This window comes from Xiphias gladius, chromosome 16, assembly GCF_016859285.1.
Source record: "Xiphias gladius isolate SHS-SW01 ecotype Sanya breed wild chromosome 16, ASM1685928v1, whole genome shotgun sequence".
NCBI lineage: Eukaryota > Metazoa > Chordata > Actinopteri > Istiophoriformes > Xiphiidae > Xiphias > Xiphias gladius.
Window position 1 is genome coordinate 19,326,586 of NC_053415.1, and position 24,577 is coordinate 19,351,162.

Below are 24,577 nucleotides of genomic sequence, written 5' to 3' on the forward strand. Positions count from 1 at the left end.
AGAAACCACTGTTCACAAGACCAATGTGTAGTTCCAATGTATGTAGCCAGCAGAGGGAGACAGAGTGTGGCCCTCAGCTGCCTGCACTTTCCACATGAAGTTGTCCATGTGACTCACTTGTAGGCACTCGTGATTTTTCAAGGAGTACTAAACTGTTACCACACTAATGTTTGATCTACTTACCAACGTACAGGATTTAAAAGGAGATGCACCCCCGCCTCATATCTTGTCTTCTCTACTTTCCATTCAGGCCTTGGCCATGCCTCCCCTCCCTGCCCCCCTCTTCTTGACACTGCTGCAGCTTGCATTACTTAATTATGTGAGTGGTGGGGCATTCTACGGACACAAGCAACACCCTCAGCCATACCAGCCAGTGCAGCACCTCCAACACATGGGCATGGGCAAAGAAAGCTTTCCCCAGCAGCAGTACCTTGGCAAAGAAGTGCCCTATATGCAGTATCCCCATTACAGGAAGGAGCTACCCCAGATGCCAGTGCACAAGGGCAAAGAAAATGCTCGTAAAGGGGGCGGATATAATGGTGGTCAAGACAAAGGTGAGAAACCTGCTAAAACATGACAAGGGCAAAAGCATTTGTTTATTTTTAATGGCATATGGTAATTTTGTTTTTGTTTTGCATTTGTTGTTTCTTAAATTGCCAGTATTTTCTGAGTGTCTGTTGTGTGTCCATGTTGTGCTTATCTTTTTTGGCAACCAAAAATTTTTCCATGTAATTTCAATTTCATAATTTCTCATTAAATATGTTTCTCATTCCTCACAGGTCACACAATCCCCAGTGGTGCTGAGGGAATTCCTCAAGGAGAACCAGGACCAGCTGGGCCACCAGGACCAGAGGGACCTCCGGGACCTCCTGGGCCTCCAGGGAACGGACAACCAGGACCTGTGGGACAACCTGGACCTCCTGGTCCACCAGGAGTGCCTGGAGTGGGCAAACCAGGTTTGCCAGGACTGCCAGGCAAGCCAGGAGGAAATGGTGAGGCTGGGCCACAAGGAGAAATGGGGCCAAGAGGGGAGGAAGGGCCATCTGGACAGCAAGGGCCTCAGGGTCCCCCAGGACCACCTGGGCTACCAGGAATGGGTAAACCAGGGGGGCAGGGATTACCAGGCCAACCAGGGTCAAAAGGAGAGCCAGGTCACAAAGGTCTGCCAGGACTACCAGGATTACCAGGACCCAAAGGAGATAAAGGGATGGGCCAGCCAGGACAACCTGGTCACAAAGGGCTCCCAGGGCCCCCGGGACCAGCTGGCCCAAGAGGACTGCCTGGTTTTGGAAAACCGGGGTTGAATGGGGCGCCAGGCCCACAAGGACCACCAGGAGAGAAAGGACGTCCTGGAGAGCAAGGACCAGCTGGGCCTGCAGGTGAAGGAGGACAGCCTGGCCCACCAGGGCTACCTGGTCAAGGAAAGCCAGGTCAAAACGGCCTGCCAGGACAACCAGGCATGCCAGGTGCAAAAGGTCATCCAGGACCACCAGGTTTGCCAGGAAAACCAGGACTGCCTGGATTTGGTAAACCAGGACTCCCAGGAACCAAGGGTGATAAAGGTATGGGTGGGCCACCCGGACCTTCAGGACCAAAAGGAGATAAGGGCCATGGAGGACTACCTGGCATGCTTGGACCCCCTGGACCAAATGGTCCACCAGGTCCTCCAGGCCCTATGGGACCCTCAGGAGGTTTAGGTGCACCTGGTCCTAAAGGAGACTGTGGGGAAGGAGGACCTAAGGGGCTTGATGGAGCCCAGGGTGACCCTGGTCCTCCTGGAATACCTGGTAAGGATGGTCTGCCTGGAGACCGGGGAGAGCCAGGGCCAAGAGGTCCCCCAGGACCAGGTGGTTCCAAAGGAGACAGTGGACATAAAGGTCTACCTGGTGCCCCTGGTAATCCTGGACTACCAGGACCAAAAGGACAAGATGGATTACATGGTGAAATGGGACCTCAAGGTCCTAAAGGAATCCCAGGAATGGATGGTGCAACAGGACCAATCGGGCCTCCTGGTCCCTCAGGGCAAAAAGGAGATAGTGGTTCACCTGGTCTACCAGGCATTACAGGTGAGGGGAGTCCAGGTCTTCCTGGTCCCATAGGACCCACAGGAAAAGAGGGCCCATCAGGACCCCCTGGGAAACCAGGTCAGCCGGGCCCCCCTGGACCACCAGGACCACCTGGAGTACCTGGTCTGTCTCCTGACATGGCTGGAGTACTCTCTGAAATGGGTCCTGGACTAGATGGTGTTAAGGCTGGTAGTTATGGTAAGAAGAGCAAGTACGGAGGCAATGGGGCAGAAGTAATGGGTGCCAGTGGGCTGGAAATGCCAGCATTCACAGCTGTAGCAACAACTCCTTTTCCACCTGTGGGCACTCCAGTTGTCTTTGACAAGCTCTTGTACAATGGTCGTCAAAACTACAACCCCCAGACAGGAATTTTCACCTGTGACATGCCTGGCATTTATTACTTTGCCTACCACATCCATTGCAAAGGAGCCAATGTGTGGGTGGCTTTGATGAGGAACAATGAACCAGTGATGTATACATATGATGAATACAAAAAGGGTTTCCTAGACCAAGCATCAGGGAGTGCAGTATTACCTCTACAACCTGGAGACAATGTGTATATTCAGCTGCCCTCAGATCAGGCCTCAGGACTTTATGCTGGGCAGTATGTGCACTCCTCCTTTTCTGGGTACTTGTTGTATCCGATGTAAAACCACAAACTGCAGGGAGAGAGAGGCTTCAGTGAGAACAACATGGGAGCATATTTTTTTATAATATAAAACATGATCGTAAAATACCTTAGACTGAGCAATCGTTTTAATGTAAAGTCAACAAACTGTTGATCATCAACAGAGATTAGAGGGCGAGATAAAATATTTCAAGGAAAATATTGAGTATGATGGTCTGTATATACAGCAGCTTTTATACTGTAAACCCTTATAGCTGTTTAATTGGGAGAGCAAAGATGTATTATTTTACAGCCTTGATGACATAAAGAATTGAGAAAATTACATTCAAAGAACATCTAAAGACGGCTCCAGAAGTATTTTCATACACAAGAGTGAAAAAACCAAAAGAGTGCAATTTGTTATTGGGTAGAAACAAGTGAAGGGAATGTGCAAAGTGTATGCAAAAGAAGATAAAACACCTCTTCAAACTGGCAGCTACCCCATGTGGCAAGAATGTGAAATACAATAGAAAATACAAAGACAAAAAGGTAGGAAGTTTTTATTTTTGCATGAATACCTTTGTAAAAATATAGTCTTTGTCTCTCAATTGATAACAGCAAGCGTGTAAAATGACCTCTCGAGAATGACAATGCAGATCATTAGAAGTTTTGCATTACAGCATTTTGTATGTGTTTCAGAAGTAAACACATTTTCAGTTGTGTAACCTGCAAATGCCTGAGTTTGGGGAAAAACTTTATTGTATACACTCTAATTCTTATTTTCAAAGGATCCATCTCCCGAGCTCCCTGTTGGATAACCAAAAAAGAATTAAATTTGCAAATTACAGTACGGGAGCAACCTAAATTACATTCAGTTTAGGTGTGTGAAGGCTTTCCATACAATAGGGACAACCGTTATTGGTGATTGACTAGTAATGGTAATTAATGTGCTCACTTAAAATTAGATGGTCAAAATTAAATAATCACATGCATGAAATGTTACCTGAGCAAGCATGTTGCTGACTGACAATTGCTCCCATGAGTGAGAATCAAAGAGTAAGAATGTAATATTAATTTTCTGTTTTGATGTTTGCATATCAGGCTGTGGGTGTAGTAATGTAAAGAAACATTTTTTGTGCAAAAACGCAAAGGTTAAACAAACACACCATTTTGCCCTGAACTATGAAAACCACTCATATCACTATATTTAACACCACAATATATAGAAAATACAGGACTACACAGCAAATCTGTGTCACTAACTAAACCGTTGTATTATACAGGTGTAAGTGACAGATGCTAACTATGAGAAAGCATAGATCTGTGAACATCTACAATTATACAGTTATTACTACAATTCCTGTAATTCTCAGCAGGAATGAAGCAGTGATCCACTCAATCCTGCTGTTGAAAGAAAAGGAAAACAAATGAAGATTTATCTAATGACTCTGCATTTGACTAGTTTCATTTTGAATCAAATCAGAGTCATTTAAGAAATAAATGTTACCTGATGTATTCTTATTTATTGTATTTAATTTAAAATACAACTGTTGATATTCGGTAACTGTTTTGTAAGCCATGATTTCAAATTACAATAACTTCATACATAATCCTTTTCTAGTTGTAATGGCAGTATAATTATACATAAGAGGGTATTATATCTGCGAAACAAATTATGGATTATATTTTCGAAATGAAACTTTGTAACAGTGGGACTTGCTATTTAACCAGTCCCCTTTGGTGTGATTTGTTTAGAAGTGAGATAACTAAATTAGGATCCACGGTAGGCTTGGTGTGCTTCATTTAGTATTTCTTGCGGCCAGGTTTGTGTTAAGAATACACATAAATTCACAGTACAATAAATGGAATCAAAGCAAGTATTCAGTGTTGGATCAATTCATAACATAAATTAGGTCAATAATTTTTTACTTTATCTGCTGATCAACTACAGGTTACGAAATATGACATCAAGCACGCAAACATTTAAAGGAAAAATAAATTTATATTACTCCTTTTAACCATGGTGCTATTATTTTCAGTTTAACCAATGAATTTATGTCTTAATGTTTCATGTTTGTTATCATTGTCTGTTGTTTTTTTCTAAATAAAAATTGTTTAATTAAATAACTGTTGACATCTGTATTTCTAAGCTCACAGAAGGCACCCCATCTGAATGAGGCTGGTATATAAACTCAAAATTCACTGTGGGGGGGCTTATCCATGAGAAGATGTAAGAAGAGCCAATTACTGAAAAACGTTTACAGGATTGTCGGGTCACATCTGTCCTGACTGATACTTCCAATAAAAAAGTGATATTCTCGTGTAAACGTAACCTGGTTGGTTGCCAATGTTTCACTCTGCAAGAAAGATGGAAACCAGCAACATTGAAAGAGTAAGGCAATATAACAGGCAAGACGCCGGATGCCCAGTCACCTTTGCTGTAAAAGCCACACCCTGTGTAAAAGGCATGCTGTCCAACTTTAAAATAGCAGGTTCATGATGACTGGATTAATTGGTTAAGCCACATCTGGGACAAAAATATGTCATAAAACACCTGTTTGGTTGGTAGCATTAATCCATGAATGTTATATTCGAGGTTATCATGATAATCATCATCATCATTCATAAGGTAGTTTCTCATTTTAATTGCCTTGAAAGCTTTCCTTTTTGCAAAATGTGAAGGAACATTTTGGCTTATCAGGACTAAGACAAACAGTGTGAAAGATGCCCAGGCTTTCTTAAGGACAAGGATTCTGATCATACACAAGATTGTCCCATTACTAGCTCATACTGTACAACTTCTGTCAGCAAAGTAGGCATCTGCCGAGGACCGCGGAACTGGAGGGGCCCAGAGAGCTCCAGGCTTACTATGTGTCAACTGGTATGAGCTAATTTAGCCCAAAATTTGTTTTGGAAATGGACAGCTGAAGCACAATATTAACTGACATAATAAAGGATACTGTCACTGTAGTGGAAATACAGTATACTTTCAATCCTATTTGGATTAATTCACTGAGGTCTCTAACCTGCAAGTTGCTTTTTAAGCCCTGATTTGATGAGGATTTTTTTTTTTTTTTTGTATTTAAGAGGATGTCCATTTTTTTGTATATGAGTTTTATTGTATCTGTAGGGAAGTACACAGAAAAACAAGATGAGTAAATAAATACAATTAAGTATTTAACCAGTATTGAAGTAGTGTTTAATTAAAAAAACAAAAACAAATTCCCACTCTCCAATTGTACCCTATCCCATACTCATGTAGGTATTAATCTGCTGGGCAGAACTCTTGTTAAAATTCATTTAAGTTGTGTCATGCAACCTAGTTTAAGTCTTTAAAAGTTCAGGAATTTATGTTTGAGGGAAGCACTGTAAACACACCTGAGAATCTTTTATCAAAGACATGGATAAGTGGAGCTATCACAGCTGTCTACATATACATATATTCATGTAGGTACATACATCTCATATAGCCTACAATATTTACATTACAAAAAAGGACGAAATCCAGTTGTATGCTTTTCAGCGTCTCACTTGTGTGCTTATGGTATTTGTAGCATAAGGTGTTCATAAATCAACGTGTTTAATCGTGTGGCCCCACAGCAAATAGCCTATGGCACACCAAAGAAAGAAAAAAAAAAAAAACGTTATACACTGCACACAGAATGAGAGACGTAGTGGAATAATAGGGTCCCATAGCAGGTTCGTGTCTGATCATAAGACATAAATATGAAGACAACAGTGTTAAAATCAAGAAATGAATTGCTTCTAAAAGGGTGGTTCAGGGACATTCAGGAAATGTTGCAGTGCGCGGCTCAAACGAGAGGAGAGACCAGATGCTGATGCTGCGATGGGAGCGCTTTCGGTGGAAGGCAGAGGTTGAGCGCATGCGCAGAGCTGCTGGCCACATCCTTTTATGACATCCTTTGTCAGTACAAATTTGAACAGCGAGCCCGACCGGACGTAAGGAAAATACGCAGCGGTAAGCTTTGTTTGTAAGCTAATTTTTTTTTTTTTTTCACGGTGTCGCACTCTGTTGTCGTTGCTGATGATAGAACGACGCCTGTCCTAACGTACAGCACGTATCTGCTTAAAGGTAATGCTGAATTAGGTTAGTTAGCAACAGCAGCTAACGCACTAACCTGCACCAAATCGCTCCAGCGGCCCAAACAATGTGCCTGATATTAGTTATTTTCAGTTTGTGCAGCTGTTAGTGCCTCGGTACCAGAGTCAGACAAGAGTCCGACTTATTCTGGCAGATTTCATGATTTCCTCTCTCCTCTGATAGCTTCCTTTTTGTGTTGTTACACCTGAGCCACGGGTCTGTGTTCTCATATTGTGGAGATGAGCGGGTTGAAAGGGTCAAAAAGTTGCGTTTGTAGCTGAAACAGTTATTCGATTAATCGATGCATTGACCGACAGAAAAATATCTGGCAACTATTTTGATAAATGATAAATCATCGAATTCGTTTTTCAGTAAAAATAGTAATTAAAATAATTGTTAGTTGCAGCTCTAGTTCTGTCAGGTTTTGGCTTCTGAAATAAAACGTGTGTTGTGTGTCAGCAGGTTTCTCTCAACATGACATCACGCTTAGGTCCTAGAGCTGCTGGTACCAATGGAAGTGAATTTAAACACAGAGAAAGGCTGGCCCCACACTACCAAATGAGGCAAGTAGATTTGATCTATTTCTGATGTTTCTCATTAAATGTAAATGTTATCTCCAAATAGCAACAATATCTATAAGGAGTTCTAAACACCCCCTGATGTTCTGCTTTTTATTTTGCAGTGCTTCCCTGAAGTCAGAGGTGCGGAAGTTAAACTTGGTCCACCTTCTGATCTGGCTGCTGGTTGCTGCACAGGTGACTGTCAGCCACTTCAACCTGGTGTCACATGACACAGTGTCCATGCCGTACCAGTGGGAGTACCCCTACCTGCTCAGCCTCCTCCCTCTGCTCTGCAGCAGTCTGTCACTTCCAAAGAACAATATCAGTTACCTGGTCATATCCATGATCAGTGCGGGGCTGTTCACTGTGGCACCTCTTATTTATGGTGGAATGGAGATGTTTCCTGTAGCGCAGCAGCTCTACCGCCATGGAAAGGCGTACCGCTTCATTTTTGGCTTCTCTGCGGTGACTGTTATGTACCTCATCATGGTGGTTGCCGTTCAAGTGCACGCCTGGCAGTTATATTACATGAAAAAGCTGTTGGACTCATGGTTCAGTGCCACTGAGGAGAAGAAGAAGAAATAATGGAGTGAACAGATTTGTGACTGGGCAAAACTGTGCTTTCATCTTAATTTACACGAGTTATGAGACTTATTCATGGCTACTTATTCAGTCATCAATATCATATAACATACCTTAGACACTTCTCTGACACTTAGATGTAAGATAGTGTAAGATGTACAATTTATGCTGAAACCTGTTTTTTTTTGTTTTTGATTTTTATTTTGTCACCATCATTGAAATTCAGTCACCTTGCACCCTTGACTGCTGCTTTACTCCAAACAGAGAAAGAGGTCATTTAGGACCAGGACATTGTTGTCATCCCTAAAAAAAATGTTGTCATGACTTGTACAGAATAGATGGTGGGGTGTTCATACTTGTACAACAGAGCGAAGGCATGAACTGTTCCAACATATACGGTCCTGTGCAAATATTTTCAGCACTTTAGATATTTAGATTCTTATCCATCATGCAGTATCACCCAGTCAGTCTGGGATTACATGAAGAGACAGAAGACATTAAGACAGAAGAACTGTGGCAAGTTCTCCAAGAAGTTTGGAACAACCTACCTGCCAAGTACCTTGGAAAAACTGTGCAGAAGTGTACCTATGAGATGTGGTGCTGTTTTAAAGGCAAAGGGATTTTGAAAGCATCCTGACTTAAGTTTTAATGCCTTGCACAGTTCTGTACAGTTTGTGTAGGAAATTCTCCTGTTCAGTATGTTAAAGGAAGTGGTTTGCTTTTGCTGCAGATGTTTTCTCCCTCGTTAAGTTTACCTCTAACAATATGTTTCCCCTCCCCCAGAATGCATTTAAACCATTTAAAAAGAAAGGTGGTAATCACAGTAGCTGCCTGTACCATTATGTTTTCAGGTATTGTCATTCAGCATCAGAAAGCCAGCGTATTCCGCCTGTGCGCATGAATTAAATATGCATTGTAAACCAAGTAAAAATAAATGAATGGACTTCAACTTTACGTTTGATGTTTTATTATCTTTAGAATTAGATGAGTCAGTCACAACGCACTTTGTTCAGATGGTCTACGGCTGCGCGCAGTGAATGCCACGTACTGGCTGACGTTTACAGTCCGGAGAGCGCTTCCTGATGCTGGACCGGGTCTGGCTAGGCTAGTGTACAGATTAGATTTTCACGGTTTGGGGAAACCTGTGAAATACAGCGTGGTTAAGTCGTCTGATTCAGGTGAAATACTTTCTTGGGTTCTTGGTCCAGTTGTATTATCATTTAACCACACAGCAGTTTCTGTGCTATGACTGTTTTACTGGTATGTTGCTAACTAGCAAGCTAAGTAGCTAGCTTTAGCTGGCTAAAGTAATGAGCTAACGCTAAGCTAGCTCGCCCAAACAGGTGTCGAGAGTGATTTGTGGAAATTTAGTTCCAAACAGATCCGCAACTAATCTATTTTTATTTAAAGGAAAGATAAGTTGAAACAATCATTATGTAAGAATCTGATGGCTTACCTAGCTGTGAATGCTTATTAAAGGCAGCTATCACAAGTTACACAGGAAGCTGCTTTTTGCCGACCTATTGCTAAAAAGGCATACAGTTTTGCTCCTAATCACGCAGATATACAACGAGAGAGTAAATATATTACTGCTTTTTGCTAAGCATGCCTGGTTTATAGTATGACCATTGACACTGTATTGGTGAAACGGCCTAGCAAACGTAAGCAGTCAGTCGAGGACTGCTGTTTATGGGCCACTGACAGTTGACTGCGATTTTACAATCATCGTTGGCTAAGATACGCTTTAATGACATTTTTAACGTTTGATGTACTAAAGTTATTATCAGTATATAGTGGTTTGTCGCTGTCCTAATTCAAGATAAGTGTATGCTAAACGTTAGCTACCACACAATCTCTAGCATCCAGCCAATTATTCATCTGGCTAGGATAGGCAAAGCCGCAGCATTTCTGGAATTAAATTCACAATAGTGGATTGTCCAGCCTAGATCATGAGCACGTATGAAGTAGTTAATCCAGCTGGTGACCACACACAATCCATGAGAGACATGTTAATATATCAAAGACTAATAAAGTAGGCCACGGATCGCATACCAAACAAAATCTGGGAGTTTCATCTACCTGCCAGTCGAATGATCACATTACGTTTTTGAAAGCATGATTGAAAAAACATGATTGAAAGCGTTGATTCTCTTATCTAACTGGTTGATATCTTGGGTCAGAGTCCTTAAGGAGATCTACAATAGCACAGAACAGTCTTCCACCTCATTGGGTGATATTTGACCCTTAGACTCTGCAGTTAAGTGAATCTGTGTGATGTTATTACTGAGGGACCATCTTTTCACTGGCATTGCAGCATGCAGGACTCTATTACTTGCAAGCGATATGCCAAGGTTTGTCAGTTGTCTTGCTTGTTTTCGTACATACAAGACCAAAGTACTGTCATACGGACGGGTGACAAATTAAAGGAAAAACCTGAAAAATTAGTGGAGAAACAGGAAGACAATGCCCCCATCCACAGGGCACAAGGGGTAGCTGAATGGTTTGATGAGTATGAAAATGATGTGAGTCACATGTTATGGCCTTCACAGTCACCAGATCTCAACCTATTTGAACAACTGTGGGAGATTTTGGACTGACATGTTAGGAAGCCCTCTCCACCACCATCATCAAATCACCAAATGAGGGAATATCTTTGGGAAGTATGCTGTTCACTTAGAGACTTGTAGAATCAATGCCGTGGCGCACTGTAGCTGTTCTGGTGGCACATGGTGGCCTAACACCTTACTGTGACAACTTTATGTTGGTTATTACTTTAATTTTTCACCTGTCTGTGACAAAGCATGTGCAGTTTTCAAGTTTTCCTGAATCCATCCCGTCTTAAGCAAACCATGTGCTATGGTAGTGTTCAAACAAAAAGATCAGCTTTATGATACATACTGTAATAATACGGCATCACTATGGTCATATTAGTATATCTCCATGTCCTTTACAAATTTTAACTACATCCCCGAAGAGAACAAACTACAAAAATATATGTAGAGCAATTTTTATACAACCAAGACATTAGAGATTAAGAAATAGAAATAATAACCATGCATCTTGTTGCCATAATGCCTGACTAAGTAATGTTTAAATTGCCTTTCATTTATTTGTTTAATTTTTCTGTGTTTAATCAGCATATGGTGAAATGTAGTCCAAATCAACCATTGCTTAGTTTATTATACTTCAAGACTAAAACTGAAATGGCCTCTAACTGACATTGAGAAAGACAGAAGGGAAACTGGGGCAATAGGCATATTGATTAGTCGGTTGTTTTTAAACTAACTCTCCTTTGACTCTATTAAGTGGTGGGAGCAGAACAGTTCGGACGGCACCATGAACGGCCAGCTGGACCTGAGCGGGAAGCTGATCATCAAAGCCCAGTTAGGCGACGACATCAGACGCATCCCTATCCATAATGAAGACATTACTTATGATGAGCTAGTGCTGATGATGCAGCGTGTCTTCAGGGGCAAGCTGCAGAGTAATGACGAGGTTACCATCAAATACAAGGACGAAGGTGCGTCAGGACACAAGCACTTCGTCCTAATTGGTCTCAGGGGTAAAAGTGTGAATGTAGACCATACCTTTTCCTCAGTCCAGCTTATTTATTGTAAACTAGTAATAGTGTGATGCTGATACTAATTACTTGACCGGGTGACTTGGACACACAACAATGTAAATCCAATAAGGGAATGAATTTGTTTTTGTTTGTTTTTTTTCTGGTATACTAACAAAATGGGTTTTTTTGGTTTGTTTGTTTGTTTGTTTTTGAAGAGATCATTTTCAGTACAGTGAATCATCAGGTCTCTCTTTTCCATTTCTGTAGATGATGATCTCATCACCATCTTCGACAGCTCTGACCTCTCCTTTGCAATCCAGTGCAGTAGAATACTCAAACTGACTTTGTTTGGTAAGATATTAAAGCATTTCCTTACTGTTGCCCCTTCATAGACATACACAGCTATGCAAGTGAATTTTGCCACGGGGAATCCACAATGCAAATCTCAAGTCTGTAAATGTTGAAAGTCTTTAATCACATGGTAGGCTCACCGTCATGAACTATAAACCAAGATGTTCCACATCAGCTGTTACAGCAACCAGTCACTGGAGGGCAGTCCAGTTTATGTTTAACACAATAAACCTCAGCTCTTCATTGTACAAATGGAAATTTTCTGCACTCCCTTCTGACTAATTTTGGGTGGAATTTCTGTGTGTCTCTTAGCACCGATTAAGCAAACAAATAGTGTGACAGGCAGCAGATATACTCACAAGAGACCTTTGTGCAAGTTGTAATGGTTCCTAATCTTAATTTTTAATATGTGCTAGTCCAGCTAAATCCACAATCAATCTGACTTCAGGTTTGCATCATAGAAGAATTAATTACATTTCCCAAAGAACCAGTAGACCTCACCCTGACAAGTAAGGTGGAAGCCTGTTTTTGTCAGTAATAAAAACTATTGCTATTACTTGATCTAGAGTATGATAATGATAGTTGTTTTGAATAGGAATAAAAAATGTCCTTGCACTTAAAACCAGGAGCCCAGCAACTATATGGCAGTGGGTAAAGAGTTTTTTCTGTTTACGTTGATTAATAGAGCTAAATTTATAGAAATTGGATATTTTTTTTACAGACATAAAGAACAGATACATATAAAAATGTTCTTTCTCATTATGTTACATGTTTTAAAATATAAGCTATTAATGAATTAGTCTTGTAAAAAAAAAAAAAACTGCTCTATGGATGAAAAATTTTAACTTAAGAATATGAGCATAAAATTAAAGAAGGCAGTTTCTCACACAATTTTAATGTTAAAGTATATTGCATGTCATTAATTAAATTGTGCAGATCAGATATGCCCTCTGGGATTGTTTTCTTTAGGTCACAACAAAAATACCATGTATGGCCGTACACCGCATGATTTGATCTGTAAATGTCAAAATACAGCTTGATGTTTTCGCTGATCACATCTCTTGGCAGACCATTTCTACTTTACATGTGTTTTTGTTAATGCTTATGAATAATTCAATTTCCTGTAAATGTTATTCATTTAAAGGCAGTACGACATCCCAGTGTTAAACTGTTGGATAGTCTAAATGGTGTTTTAGGGCTTTCTCCTTCCTGCCAGGAAATAAAGTTGTGGTAGAGATTTACCCTTATGGGAATATAGCCATAAATGAATTCAAACTTTAAGAAAAAAAGGGTCTACAGAATATTCCTGTCAGCGGGGGGAGAAAAAAAAAAACCTCAAAACCATAACACACCATTGCATCATGCAAATTTAATAATTTAATTTGTTATGACAACATGATGTTGTTTCCTGTGCTCTGCTCCGAGTCAGTCTGTCCCCACTTGCTGCTATAATTAAACAGGGACCTGTAAGATATATTTGTTTCTTCTTTTTTAAAAAGTATTTTACTACCTCCCTTACTTACTTAACTTGCTTACTGAGTCCTGGCTCGTCATCACATGGCATGACCTCAGTGGAAATGATATCCTCTGACATGTGTCGAGATTTAAAGACAGCGAGAGTAGCTGGATCCTCAGCTACAGTGTTTCAGCCGGTGCCTCCTGACTCCAGGCATCTCTGTTCACCATTATCCACTCAAACAGAGAAACTTGTGTTAGAAAGGAATGAAAAATCTCTATTCCTGCATTCATTCTGTGGCAATAAAAATTTCTATCCTCAATCTATTTGGAGTGGGAAAGCAAAGGTTGAAAGTAGTTAGACCGACCCATGTGGTACAGGAAGAAGAAGACAGTAAGTTCAAATTGGAACTTAAGTGTGTTGCCTTGCTAAATTTGACATAACATTAAGTAAAATCAGTACATGTATACTGACAGACAAGCTGACAAACCAGTGACCTCATGCCCAGTGTTCCCAGCTCCTTTGTTAGTTAACTGTCTAACTGACAGGGTGTGGTGATGATGGTGAAGCTCTCAGTCCCTCTTTCAGTATGGCTGCTGTTGTGAATGGCTTTGTGAAATCAACCATGTGATAGTTGATCCCTGTAATCCCAAGTATTTAGATTAGTGTGCTAACAGAATTTGGACATCATTAATCATAATGCGCGCATACTTAGTATAGAATTAACAGCTTTTCCACACCAATAAACTGCAGAATTCAGGTATCCACTGTGTTTATTTTACATTATGTAGATGTTGCTGTATGTTAGTGTTGTATTTTTCTTTACCCAATAATGAGATGCTTAAAGACTTTCCACTTAACTGTTAATCATTATCCACCAGAAACATATTTCCAGTACTTGGCATGCCTGTCTGCGGTGGCAGTATGTTGTCAGTTTTTAGGCTCCTACAAACACTTGTATCATCAGTCTGTATGTACAGCACTCAAAGGGTTTCTTGGGCTGTGAAGCTATGCTGGTTGATATTCCTGCAACATTTTGTTTGTTTTACCATCTGCTACACTGTTGACACATTTCTGAGATGGAGAAATGTTCGACTTTGCTCAACCACATTCCCCAAATAAATATCATGGATGTGTTTGATTTGCTCACTTGGGTACCCTCTCTTCATCTTACCGTCTGCAGTGAATGGTCAGCCGCGGCCTTTGGAGTCCAGTCAGGTGAAGTACCTGCGCAGGGAGCTCATTGAGCTCAGGAATAAAGTCAACAACCTCCTGGATAGCCTGGAGCCCCCCACAGAGCCTGGCCTGGCTGCTACAGCACCGGACAGTGGTAAGTACACCGATACACATGCATACAGTTACTTGTTAGTGCTAGACCAGTTAGTGCTACACAAGCCGACATTAGCCTATTACAGATCAATATTAGTGCATATGTTGGCAGATATGTAACAAGAACCCGCAGTACAGAAATGCCACACTGGGTTCGAGGTAATTTAGAAACAGTGTCTGTATTACACAGTTTTTCCACCAGAAAGAACTGACAGGTTGATTTTTTTTTTTTTTTTATTATTATTTTTTTCTTCTCCCCCTCCCTTATCAGTTTGTAGCTTGATCATAGTTCTTAAAAAAAAACAAATCTAAGGGATCCATATCAAGATTGTTTGTTTTTTGTTATGTTTTTATGTTGAAACAATTTACTGTTGGCCCTATTGGCTAATACATATATATCTTTATCAGATTTTTTCATTTATTTTTTTTTTTAACCATTAAATATCTATATTAGCATCAGCCACAAAAATTCCAGTGTCTGTTGGGCTGTACTACATTTATACAATGCAGTTTCTTGCGTCATTTGCAGTCTTTCCTACAGTATGTGCGTGCACAACTGCTCTTTGAATTGTGTTGACATGAAAACTCATGATTCTGTCTATTGGTGAGAAGCACCCTCACATAGTTGTGCATAAAAGTAAGATTTTAAACAGAAAACAAGTTTACAACTCTTAACACCTGCTTATGTATAATGGACAAGATAAACTTTGCTGGATCCACAACAACCATTATGCCCCATTCGGTACTGGCAGATGTGCACACACACAGCCAAATATGATTTGATTCTTTCTTCTACTACTACTTTTTTTTTTTTTAATCACAAACCTTTTAACCATCATCTGTTAGCTATAACTTTATGCAATTTTTAATACCAACTACTAAACAAGTACATATTCATATATAATTTGACTGGAATCAAGGAATGAAATAAACAAGGGGGATGTTTAGTTAGTTTGCCCCTTGCACTACATGTTTTTGTTCATTGTGTAATAACAAGTCTATTTATAATTGACCGTAATTGGTACATACAGGCATTGCATTATTGCCGTATTTTCTCTTTTTCTTTCCTGGTTTTTAAACATTTCTCTGGCTGTGTTTCTAGAATCAGTGGATGGACGTGAAGGCAAATTTGTGGCAGCGGATCCCACAGTGAAACAGGCCACTCCAGTCAGTGCAGCCAGCATGTCAGCCTTCGATCCGTTAAAAAACCAGGACGAGGTCAACAAGAATGTCATCTCTGCTTTTGGCCTGAGTGAGGACCAGGCCCAAGGTATTGCACGCTATCCAACTGCAGAACTTAAAGGTGCTATCTTAAAGTGCAGTCGTGAAAAATGCAGTGCACCCCATGGAAATTGTTACCAGACTCATAGGCATCCACAACCTTTTTTTTCTGAAGACCTTAAAAACTCTTTAGATTTTTGCATGATGACACCACACACTTCAGTAGCACAGAAAAAAACAGACCCTAGATGTCAGAGCTTTAAATAAGACAGGTTCCACCTACATTTCCTAACTAGGCTCTAATCGTATTCATGTCTAATCATGTCAAAATTATATGTCATTTGTTTGATGAATCACTTTTTCACTTTAGGCACTGTATCAAAGAGGATCAAATGTTTGCTTATTCAGACATGTTTAAAAAGTCAACGGTTTCCATGAGATGTACTTATTTTTTCATATGACTGTATTTGTTTTGTGTCAGTCCATCATGTAGGCATTCATATCTACACTTCATATCTGTCTCTCTCTGTGCTACCTGAGTAGCTCCCCCAGCGGTTGCACCAGAGGAGCGCTCAGGAACCCCTGACAGCATCACTTCCTCCTCGTCTGCGGCACCTCAGCCAGGAGTGCCCCCCCAACCACAGGCTCCATATCCTGGAGTACAGCAGGGACCCCCAGCTGGCATGGATGGTGAGACACATGCAAACACAGATATCCCCAAGAAAGCCCACGTATGCATGTCATATTTAACACAGCATAGGTGAAACCACAAACGTACACCCACTCCGAGGTAGGTACATGTTTGTAAGAAAGTATGTAAAATGGCGGAATGTCCTAATGACCACAGGGAGTCGGAGACCCTGCAGTGTGGGTGGTTAAGCCCTTACATATGTTTTACAGTTTTGCTGTTATATGGGATGTTTATCCAACATTACTCCCAAAGAAGCCTCACTAAAATATGACTTCCTGTTGAGCAAGACCGTTTTAATATATTTCCCTAAAATACTGATCCAAGATTATTTGTTTTCCAAAGAGTAGTTATTCCTGTGATCTTGCAAACCCAAGGCTGGAAGTCTAGAAATATATCCCATGGTAAATTTTAGCAGGTCTTTTTTGGTTTGCAGGCCAGACAGTTAATCTCCTAAACATATGCATTAGTAGTACTGATTCTTGCTGTAGATGTAGCAGTCCACCACCAAGACTTTTATGCCAAAAACTTGCGAGGGGAGTAATATGATTCATTAGTCAGTCATTGTCATGATATTTTTTTTAATCTGAAGATTTGTCCAACATCAAATCAGAATGTAATCTAATGTTATTTTATTATACAAAGAAGGCAATCCATTTGTCAGAAGGGCAGAAAGTGTATGCGTGCAATAGAAAAATACACAAAGTAACACAAAAGAGAAAATGCACAGAACAAACAGCACCAAAAATCCTGTACATTATCTAAGGGAGTGCACTGAGGATGCTGTGTCCTATAGATTTGCCACCCGGGGTGCAAACTTCTCCTCAACTACCCCTCCTACCTAAAATATAACCGCTAGTCGACTTACACACACAGTGCCACAGTAAAAACTAGAGCTGAAACTAATCTATTAGTTCATCGACAAAAAAGTAATCAGAATGTACTTTGATAATTGATTAATCGCTTTAATTCACTTTTGAAACAAAAACACTAAAACATTGCCGAATATTGTCTGGTTCCAGCCTCTCAAATGGAAGGATTTCTGGCTTTACTTTGACATGTATCATTGTAAACTAAATGCTTTTGGGTATTTGGATTTTTGGTTGACAAAACAAGACATTTGAAGACGTCAAATTCAGCTCTGTGAAGTGTGAAGAGGATTTTTGGACAATTTTTAATAGACTAAACGTGGCAGATGAATCAATAATGAAAATAATCATTAGTTGCAACCCTAGTAAAAACCATAAAAATAGATTAAAATTAAAGACAGTAAAACTTAAATTATTAAATTATAGACTTATCAAACTTCAGTTTATATTACTTTTATTATATTGTTCCTAGTTCATTCCCGTCTAAACTGTCATGCATGTACTGTACTGTACATAAACTGGCCAGTCAGTATATTTCCACTGTATGTGAAATGTGATTTTATGCCACTTGACTGGCCCACTTTTATTCATGTGTAATTTAGTTACATCATAGGGATCAAAGTACACCACACCCTTCTATACTATCATTGTTTTGTGAGCTTTGTTGATTAAATTCCACCTAATTTCTTTTAATTTCTTATCGGAATACAGAAAGTATCACTTTCATTCTGCCACCGATCCTTAGTTGATGAGATTAAGTGAAATATACAGATGGGTGGCAAATTAAAAAAAAAAAAAACCTCAATAATTGAGTGGAGAAGCATAACACATGCAAAAGGCTTCCACACAGGCACTCTGTATAGTAAAATTAAGTAATAAATCTAGTGATGCTTTTTGGCATATATAAAAATACTGAGCAGGCTCAGTTGATTCTGATTTTGTATCAAGATGGCAAGAGGAAACGATCTAAGGGATTTTTGATAGAGGGTTCACTGCTGGGGCTGCTCCGTTGGCTATGTTTCAATAGGAACAGTGACTAAAGTAACATCTGCATGTAGATCTATGGGAAAAACGTCAGTGAATAGGTTCGGAAATTGTGGTCGACAGCGCACATTTGATGACCATGATGCTCGTGTGATATGTAAGGAAAAACAAAAGAGCAACTCTTCCTTAGGTGACTGAGAATGTCAGTGCAGGGCGTCAAACAACGGTTACATAGAGAGGGATATTATAGTAGGGTTGCAGTGCATAAACCCCTCATTACAAAGATGAATGCATATTTGAAAGTTCAGTGGTGCAAAAACCACAGGCACTGGTCTACAGAGATATTAAGAAAATGCAGCAATTAATTTTAATCAAAAGAACAAATTGAGGGTAAATGACTCATGGGATGAATATACGTTCAGGATCGTTTGTTAGAAGAATTTAAATTGACATATGTTCGCAGCCTACAGATTCAAAGTTGCGCGTACTGTAAGCTTATAACCTTTTTTGGTAATCAAATCCACTCTTTTGTTGAAGCGGCAAGTTTCGTGGAATTGGAAGTTATCCTTATCCATTATCCCTAGACTCACCATGGTGGAGGCTTAATCAACACTATGTAAACAAGAGTATCCATGGAATTAGCATTTATCTTACTCAGAAGAGGCCTTATTGCAGCTCTCCCCTGTGTGTAATTTTTAACACAGATATGTTGGATCCAAACCAAACCCTTAGATAAAGATAAAACAAAACAAAAACAAAACAAACCCTCACTCCTAAGATGCCCCCTGTGGGGGTTAAGCTAGTGGTCTGGCCCAGATGAATGTGGAGGCCACTGGAGCAAAAAAGATGCTTCATGTTGTTGCACCCTGCAAGAGCCGTAACTTGCTCTCAGAGCAGTCCCACCGGGGGGTTGATTTCATGAGTCAGTTTTAGGAACTGCATTTTCCTAGTTAAACTTTCATTTATATCATACATATAATTTCTCAATCAGGTCCTGCAGTATTTCGATCAGATTGCTCGTGAAAAATAACATGTTTCAGATCAAGTAAACTAAAACTGTTAGTACAATACAGTATGTCAGATGCATATTTAATAAACAGTTAAGTAAATACAAGTATCTGATTGGACTCGGTATCAGCAGATGTCCAGTAATAAAAGGACACAGATCAAGATTGGGGCCAAAATAACTTGATCAGGACATCCCGAGATAAAAAGTTGAAATATTCAGCTTGTGCCTCTCCAATTCATAGTACAAATACAGCTTTCACCAAACCTACTGGAAAGAGGAAAAAAAAAAAGACCAGGCATAAACATCGACAATTTCAGGATCACTGTTTTCTATGAAAAAGTTATTGTAACAATATTCTCTTGTTTTATAAAAATAATATAAAATGATGATAATTTATTGTCAAGTAAAACAAATACATTTGGAGAAGGACAGGCGGTATAGATGGAATTCTTGAGCTCATCTGACGGGGTACGTGAGACAAAGTTTGGGAATCACTGGTCCAGCTCAAGTATTGCATGTAGGAAGCTAGATGTGAGTATTAAGTAGGGTAACCATTCATTAGTGTAGGACAAACATTCAACTGAAGCCCCTGTTTGATCAAGTATTAACCCCGCCACCTCCAGAGAATTGCTCTGTACCCAAAGCTGAACTTTGATGTTCCTGTGAAGGGAGACAATTAAAAAGACAATATACCAACTGAAATCAGTAAAGTATCATTACTACACACACTGGCAGCTCTGGTTAGTTTCCATCTTGTAATCTTATAGCAAGTTGTTTGATACATTCAAGCCCAGCAGTGGTCAATGAACAGCTAGAACAGCTGGAACAGCTAGTTGATTGGCACACAAAGACATCAAACGAGATCCTGCCCAGCTGCTGTCCTCCCACTCAACCCTTTATCCTTGCATTACTCCTGTCTCTGGTTGCAGACAGTTTGCCCATATGACATCCTCAAGAGCAAATCAGAACAGCCAATCACCAAAAGAATTTATAAAAGGTAATACATGAGACTGGATGCCAGCTGAGCATGTGTGTCCTTTTTAAAGGTAGCCTTAAGCTCACTGTTAATGAAAGCTTAGATTACTTGTTACCATAAGAATTCCACTAACAAGCTCCAAAAGCAGATGGTAAAGATTTCAACTTGTTGTCTCACAGATGCTGATGTACCCTTGGCAATAATTTACATCTGTGCAAGAATGAAGCTGTGAACGTGCACATGTAGCAGGAGCTCAGACTTTTGCGTTAGGCTCTTTATCAGATGGGCAGACGTGTTTGGTGTGAAATGTTTATTTCAAAACAGGGCCGTGTTCTCATGACCCCCCTCAAGACATGCATAGAGGTCAGCAGAACGGCAAAATTACAGCCAAACACTTATTTGTTCCATTGAACATAATTTTTCTAACTTTTTCTCCTGGAGCAATGCTATGTAGTCTCCAGAGAGCCCCCAGTCATATCCTTTGTCCCTGATGGCTGGCCTCTTGGCTACATTGCAGTGAAACGAAATTCCAGGAGAAAGGGGTCTAAAAGCCACGCATCCTTCCATCATTCTTACATAAGACTCATGATGAATTACAGACAGGGGAGAACAGGAGAGGAGGCCAATTTCACACACATGCCTTTTCACACAATAAAGAGCATGGTGTTCATGTTAAAGGTTCTGTCAGTGAGATAACAGATGGTTGCCACATCAGTACAATGCTTATAAAAAGACACCAAAAAGCTACACTTTTTAGTTTTCAATGCAAAGTAATATGATTTGTTATCTGCCAGTACAATGAGCCTTATTTGCCTGTACTATACAGCAAATACACTGATGAGCCAAAATGTTATGACCACTGCTACATATAAGCTGCTGGTTGGTCAGCTGCCCTATGGTATCTGATACATCCAAGTTGCGAGGTGGGGCCGCCATAAATCGCAGCACATTCCTTCACATCCTGTCGCCAATTCATTGTTTGTCCCGCGTCGTATCACTGTTGGCATTGCTGACCGGGAACACCCCATGAGCTTTGTTGTTTTGGAGATGCTCCAATCCAGCCATAACGATTCAACCTTTTTCAAAGTAGGTCAGGTCTTTGCACCTGCCCATTTGTATTGTATCCAACACATTGCTATGAGAACTGACTGCTCACTTACCATTTAATATATCCCAGAAATCGACGTGTGCTGTTCTCACGACATAATCATTACTCGCTTTATCTGTGAGTGGTCATAGAGTTTTGGCTCATCTGTGTACATTTATTTAAATGTGCCAACATAAAGTTAATTTTCTTGTGCTGTATGTGCTGCAGGGAATGGCTTGAATTACAAATCATTGGATACAAAATAAGGATTTTCTTCCATTTTTGAGTGCTTGATGTTCTCTGACGGGACAGAATAATTAATAGATCATAGTCTCCTTTCAGCTTTGCTCTGTTTTAGGCTCTCAAGAACTGAATATTGAAACAATATCAGCCCTTCCAAAGAGTGGAAAATAAGCACCAGTTTTACCAGCGCTTGAAAAACCAGTGAACCCCATTGCAGCCCTCTTTCATTATCCCTTCTCTCTTTGTGCTTTTCATGTGTCGTCACTCCAATTTATATGCCAAGCAGGAGATTTGGGAGGAAGATTTAGGCCTTGTTAAGGGAGAACACTAGTTTGCCAAGTCTTTGCATGTTTGCTGAACTTTCAGGAATTCAGTGGAAAACTTGATGAGAAAATTAAAATAAGAAAAATAAGTTTCCATGTTTTTAAACAAAGATTTGCAGTTGCATCACTGTCAAGCAAAGGAGTATTTATTACAGTCATGCTATTCAGACCTGGTTAGTATGTTTAACCAGATGCTTTAGGCTTCCTTGGATATTCAGAGGTAATACTGTTTCAGGCACATCACTGAGACGACTGACATAGAGATGGTGATGACTGTCCTCCACATGTGCATGGGCAGTGTGGACTGGTGAAATCATAGTTATAACAGTGCAACAGGAAGTAACAGTCTGCAGACATAGACATTTCTGATGCTGCAGAGGACAAGCTTTTGTTATGATGCAGGAAAATTTGCCTGAGTTATGAATGCCTGTCTACCCGTACCACCTCAATAGTGGATACATGTGTCACTCACACTGTAAGGGGGTTTACCTCCTTCTCTCTGTTTGTGTGTGTGTTTACGTCTGCTTGGCACCTGCATGTTGCTCTCTAGCTTGGAGCCAACTCTTACTGTAATGTGCTGTAGAGATTTCTGTGGGCACCGGGCTTTTGGCAACAAATAGTTACATCAAAGTGGTTGCAGCTGTTTCCATTAAAGCAGTTGTCTTATTCTGTCCAGATGCACAGGTGTTTCCGTAAAGATACAGACCCGACTTGAGGCTTAGTCTCTTCATGTGTCTTGGGTGGACTGGATAGCTATTTGATCGCAAAAAAGCAAAGTGTAAATGCAGCCAAAAAGCATTCAAGATGAATTTGCTGGTCGATTGCGTTTATCTGATCCCTGATCAGTATAATCAGAGTGAATGAGAGCCTTTGAAGATGATGAAACTTTGTCTCACTTGTAGTTCATAAATGGGGTTCATGTAGGATGTGTTTGGATGTGTTTTTTGAGATAACTAGCTGTTAATTGCTAACTGTTGATTGTAACTTAACAACAAAAATCCAAGTGAATATTCTTCTGGTGTATTTTTTTCTTTTTCTTTTTTTGTGCAGTTATCAGTTTCAGGTGCATCCCTGGAGTGGAGCAGCACTGAACTTGATTTGGATGTAGCCCAAGAAAACCAAGACCGATTACAATCACATTCGTTTCTGTGTTCTGATAATGCTTGTCCTTGTGTCTTCAGGTCAGGTGTATCAGCAGTACCAGGCTCCAGGTGGATACCCGCCTCAGCAACCAGGTGCCCCACCGCAGCAGCAGTACGGTATGCAGTACCCTGGTAAGACTAAAAATTGTCAGGATTTAAAAAGGAAAAAGGTAGCTGCTGTACTGTGTAGTAAGGTGGCCCTCTTTCCTCTCTAGGATGAATTAAAGAGACTCCCGCTCTCTCTCCTTCTCTCAGCAGGATACAGTCCTCAGCCTGGCGCCCCTCAGCCTGGCCCGCCACAGCAGCAGCAGTTTCAGAACTACGCGCCTCCCTCCTCCCAGGCTCCTGCCCCTGGCCCAGCCCCAGCCCAGGCCTTCCAAGGGGGCCAGCAGCAGCCCCATCCGCCTCAGGGAGCCCAGCAGTATCCACCAGGAGCCTTCCCTCCCCAAAACTATACCTCCCAGGCCTCCCAGCCCGCTAACTACAGCCTGCCGCCCAGCTCCCAGCCCGGCTCAGGGTACCAACCCCGCCCTGGATACACTGCACCTCCAGGCAGCACCGTCACCCCTCCACCAGGAGCTGCTAACCCTTATGCCCGCAACCGCCCCCCTTACGGCCAGGGCTACACTCAACCAGGCCCTGGATACCGGTAAAAGAGGAGGACAGCTGATGTTACTGATCCTCACACACCCACAAACCCCTACCCTCTGTGTGGCTCCAGCTGTTTGGAGTGGGTGCAGGAAACGTGCTTTACTGCTCTACCCCCCGCCCCATACAAATATCAAGTCCAAATATGAAACAAGCAACCCCCTGCCCCAGTCTGATGGTTAGTGTTTGTATGCTGTCTCTTTAACTCACCACTCTGTTTTGGCCCAGCTGTATGTTTTTGTGTTATTTTCCCATCTTCTCCTGTCTCCAACACTCTCTGCTGTGCCCTCTTGTACCTGTCATTGTAAACATTTAACCAGTCTGTATGCACACACCTGGGAGACCGAAACAGGCTGTTGCACAAACTGTTTATTGTTCTTTCTATGGTAACACGTCATTTTGCAAGTGTGAGCAGCATCATCATTCTGCATTTTTGTCATACATCTCAACCGACTGTGTTGAGTTTACTGTGCATAGATGCATTTATAAAACACTAAATGAAAAGTTACCCCTTCGTCATTTTGTTTTTGTTTTTTTTCTTTATTTGATCAATTTTACCACCATGTCGGTATTAATGATGTGTCAATGAAATTGCCCCGTGTTGGGAACACTAGCTAAGTGATGGCTTGTGGGAGGTGTAATGAAGAAGGCTTCTTTTGTTTTGCTTATAATATCACCTCCAGTAAAGCTTGCTATTCCTCTCTTTCTCTTACCACTTGTTTTTACTAGTATTTCAAATCAAATTCCACCTTCAAGTGAGATTCGTTGTTAA

At 40.8% G+C, this 24,577-nt stretch overlaps 3 protein-coding genes across 6 annotated transcripts; all 3 read left to right on the forward strand.

The window, feature by feature from the left end:
* The first annotated feature begins 259 nt into the window (after positions 1 to 259).
* col8a1a (collagen, type VIII, alpha 1a) lies at positions 260 to 2,716 on the forward strand. Its single transcript, XM_040148968.1, has 2 exons — positions 260 to 554; positions 780 to 2,716. Exons 1-2 carry the CDS (start codon positions 260 to 262, stop codon positions 2,714 to 2,716), a joined length of 2,232 nt encoding a protein of 743 aa, XP_040004902.1.
* Positions 2,717 to 6,625: 3,909 nt separating this feature from the next.
* Positions 6,626 to 8,825, forward strand: jagn1a (jagunal homolog 1a). The gene is given in 4 exon segments (XM_040148850.1): positions 6,626 to 6,652; positions 7,238 to 7,338; positions 7,458 to 7,720; positions 7,723 to 8,825. Coding segments are annotated over 3 exon segments (558 nt in total). The 5' UTR covers positions 6,626 to 6,652; positions 7,238 to 7,249; the 3' UTR covers positions 7,929 to 8,825.
* A 111-nt stretch (positions 8,826 to 8,936) lies between these two features.
* On the forward strand, positions 8,937 to 23,922 carry tfg (trafficking from ER to golgi regulator). 4 transcript variants are annotated; one of them, XM_040148846.1, is made up of 8 exons: positions 8,937 to 9,095; positions 11,224 to 11,437; positions 11,747 to 11,830; positions 14,470 to 14,616; positions 15,718 to 15,885; positions 16,380 to 16,526; positions 23,197 to 23,289; positions 23,413 to 23,922. In XM_040148846.1, the coding sequence occupies exons 2-8, from the start codon at positions 11,254 to 11,256 to the stop codon at positions 23,808 to 23,810; spliced, it is 1,221 nt and encodes a 406-aa protein (XP_040004780.1). In that variant the 5' UTR covers positions 8,937 to 9,095; positions 11,224 to 11,253; the 3' UTR covers positions 23,811 to 23,922. The 4 variants fall into 4 exon arrangements, with proteins under 4 accessions (XP_040004780.1, XP_040004781.1, XP_040004782.1 ...); XM_040148847.1 differs by having other exon boundaries at positions 23,416 to 23,922; XM_040148848.1 differs by having other exon boundaries at positions 23,197 to 23,274.
* Positions 23,923 to 24,577: the final 655 nt, after the last annotated feature.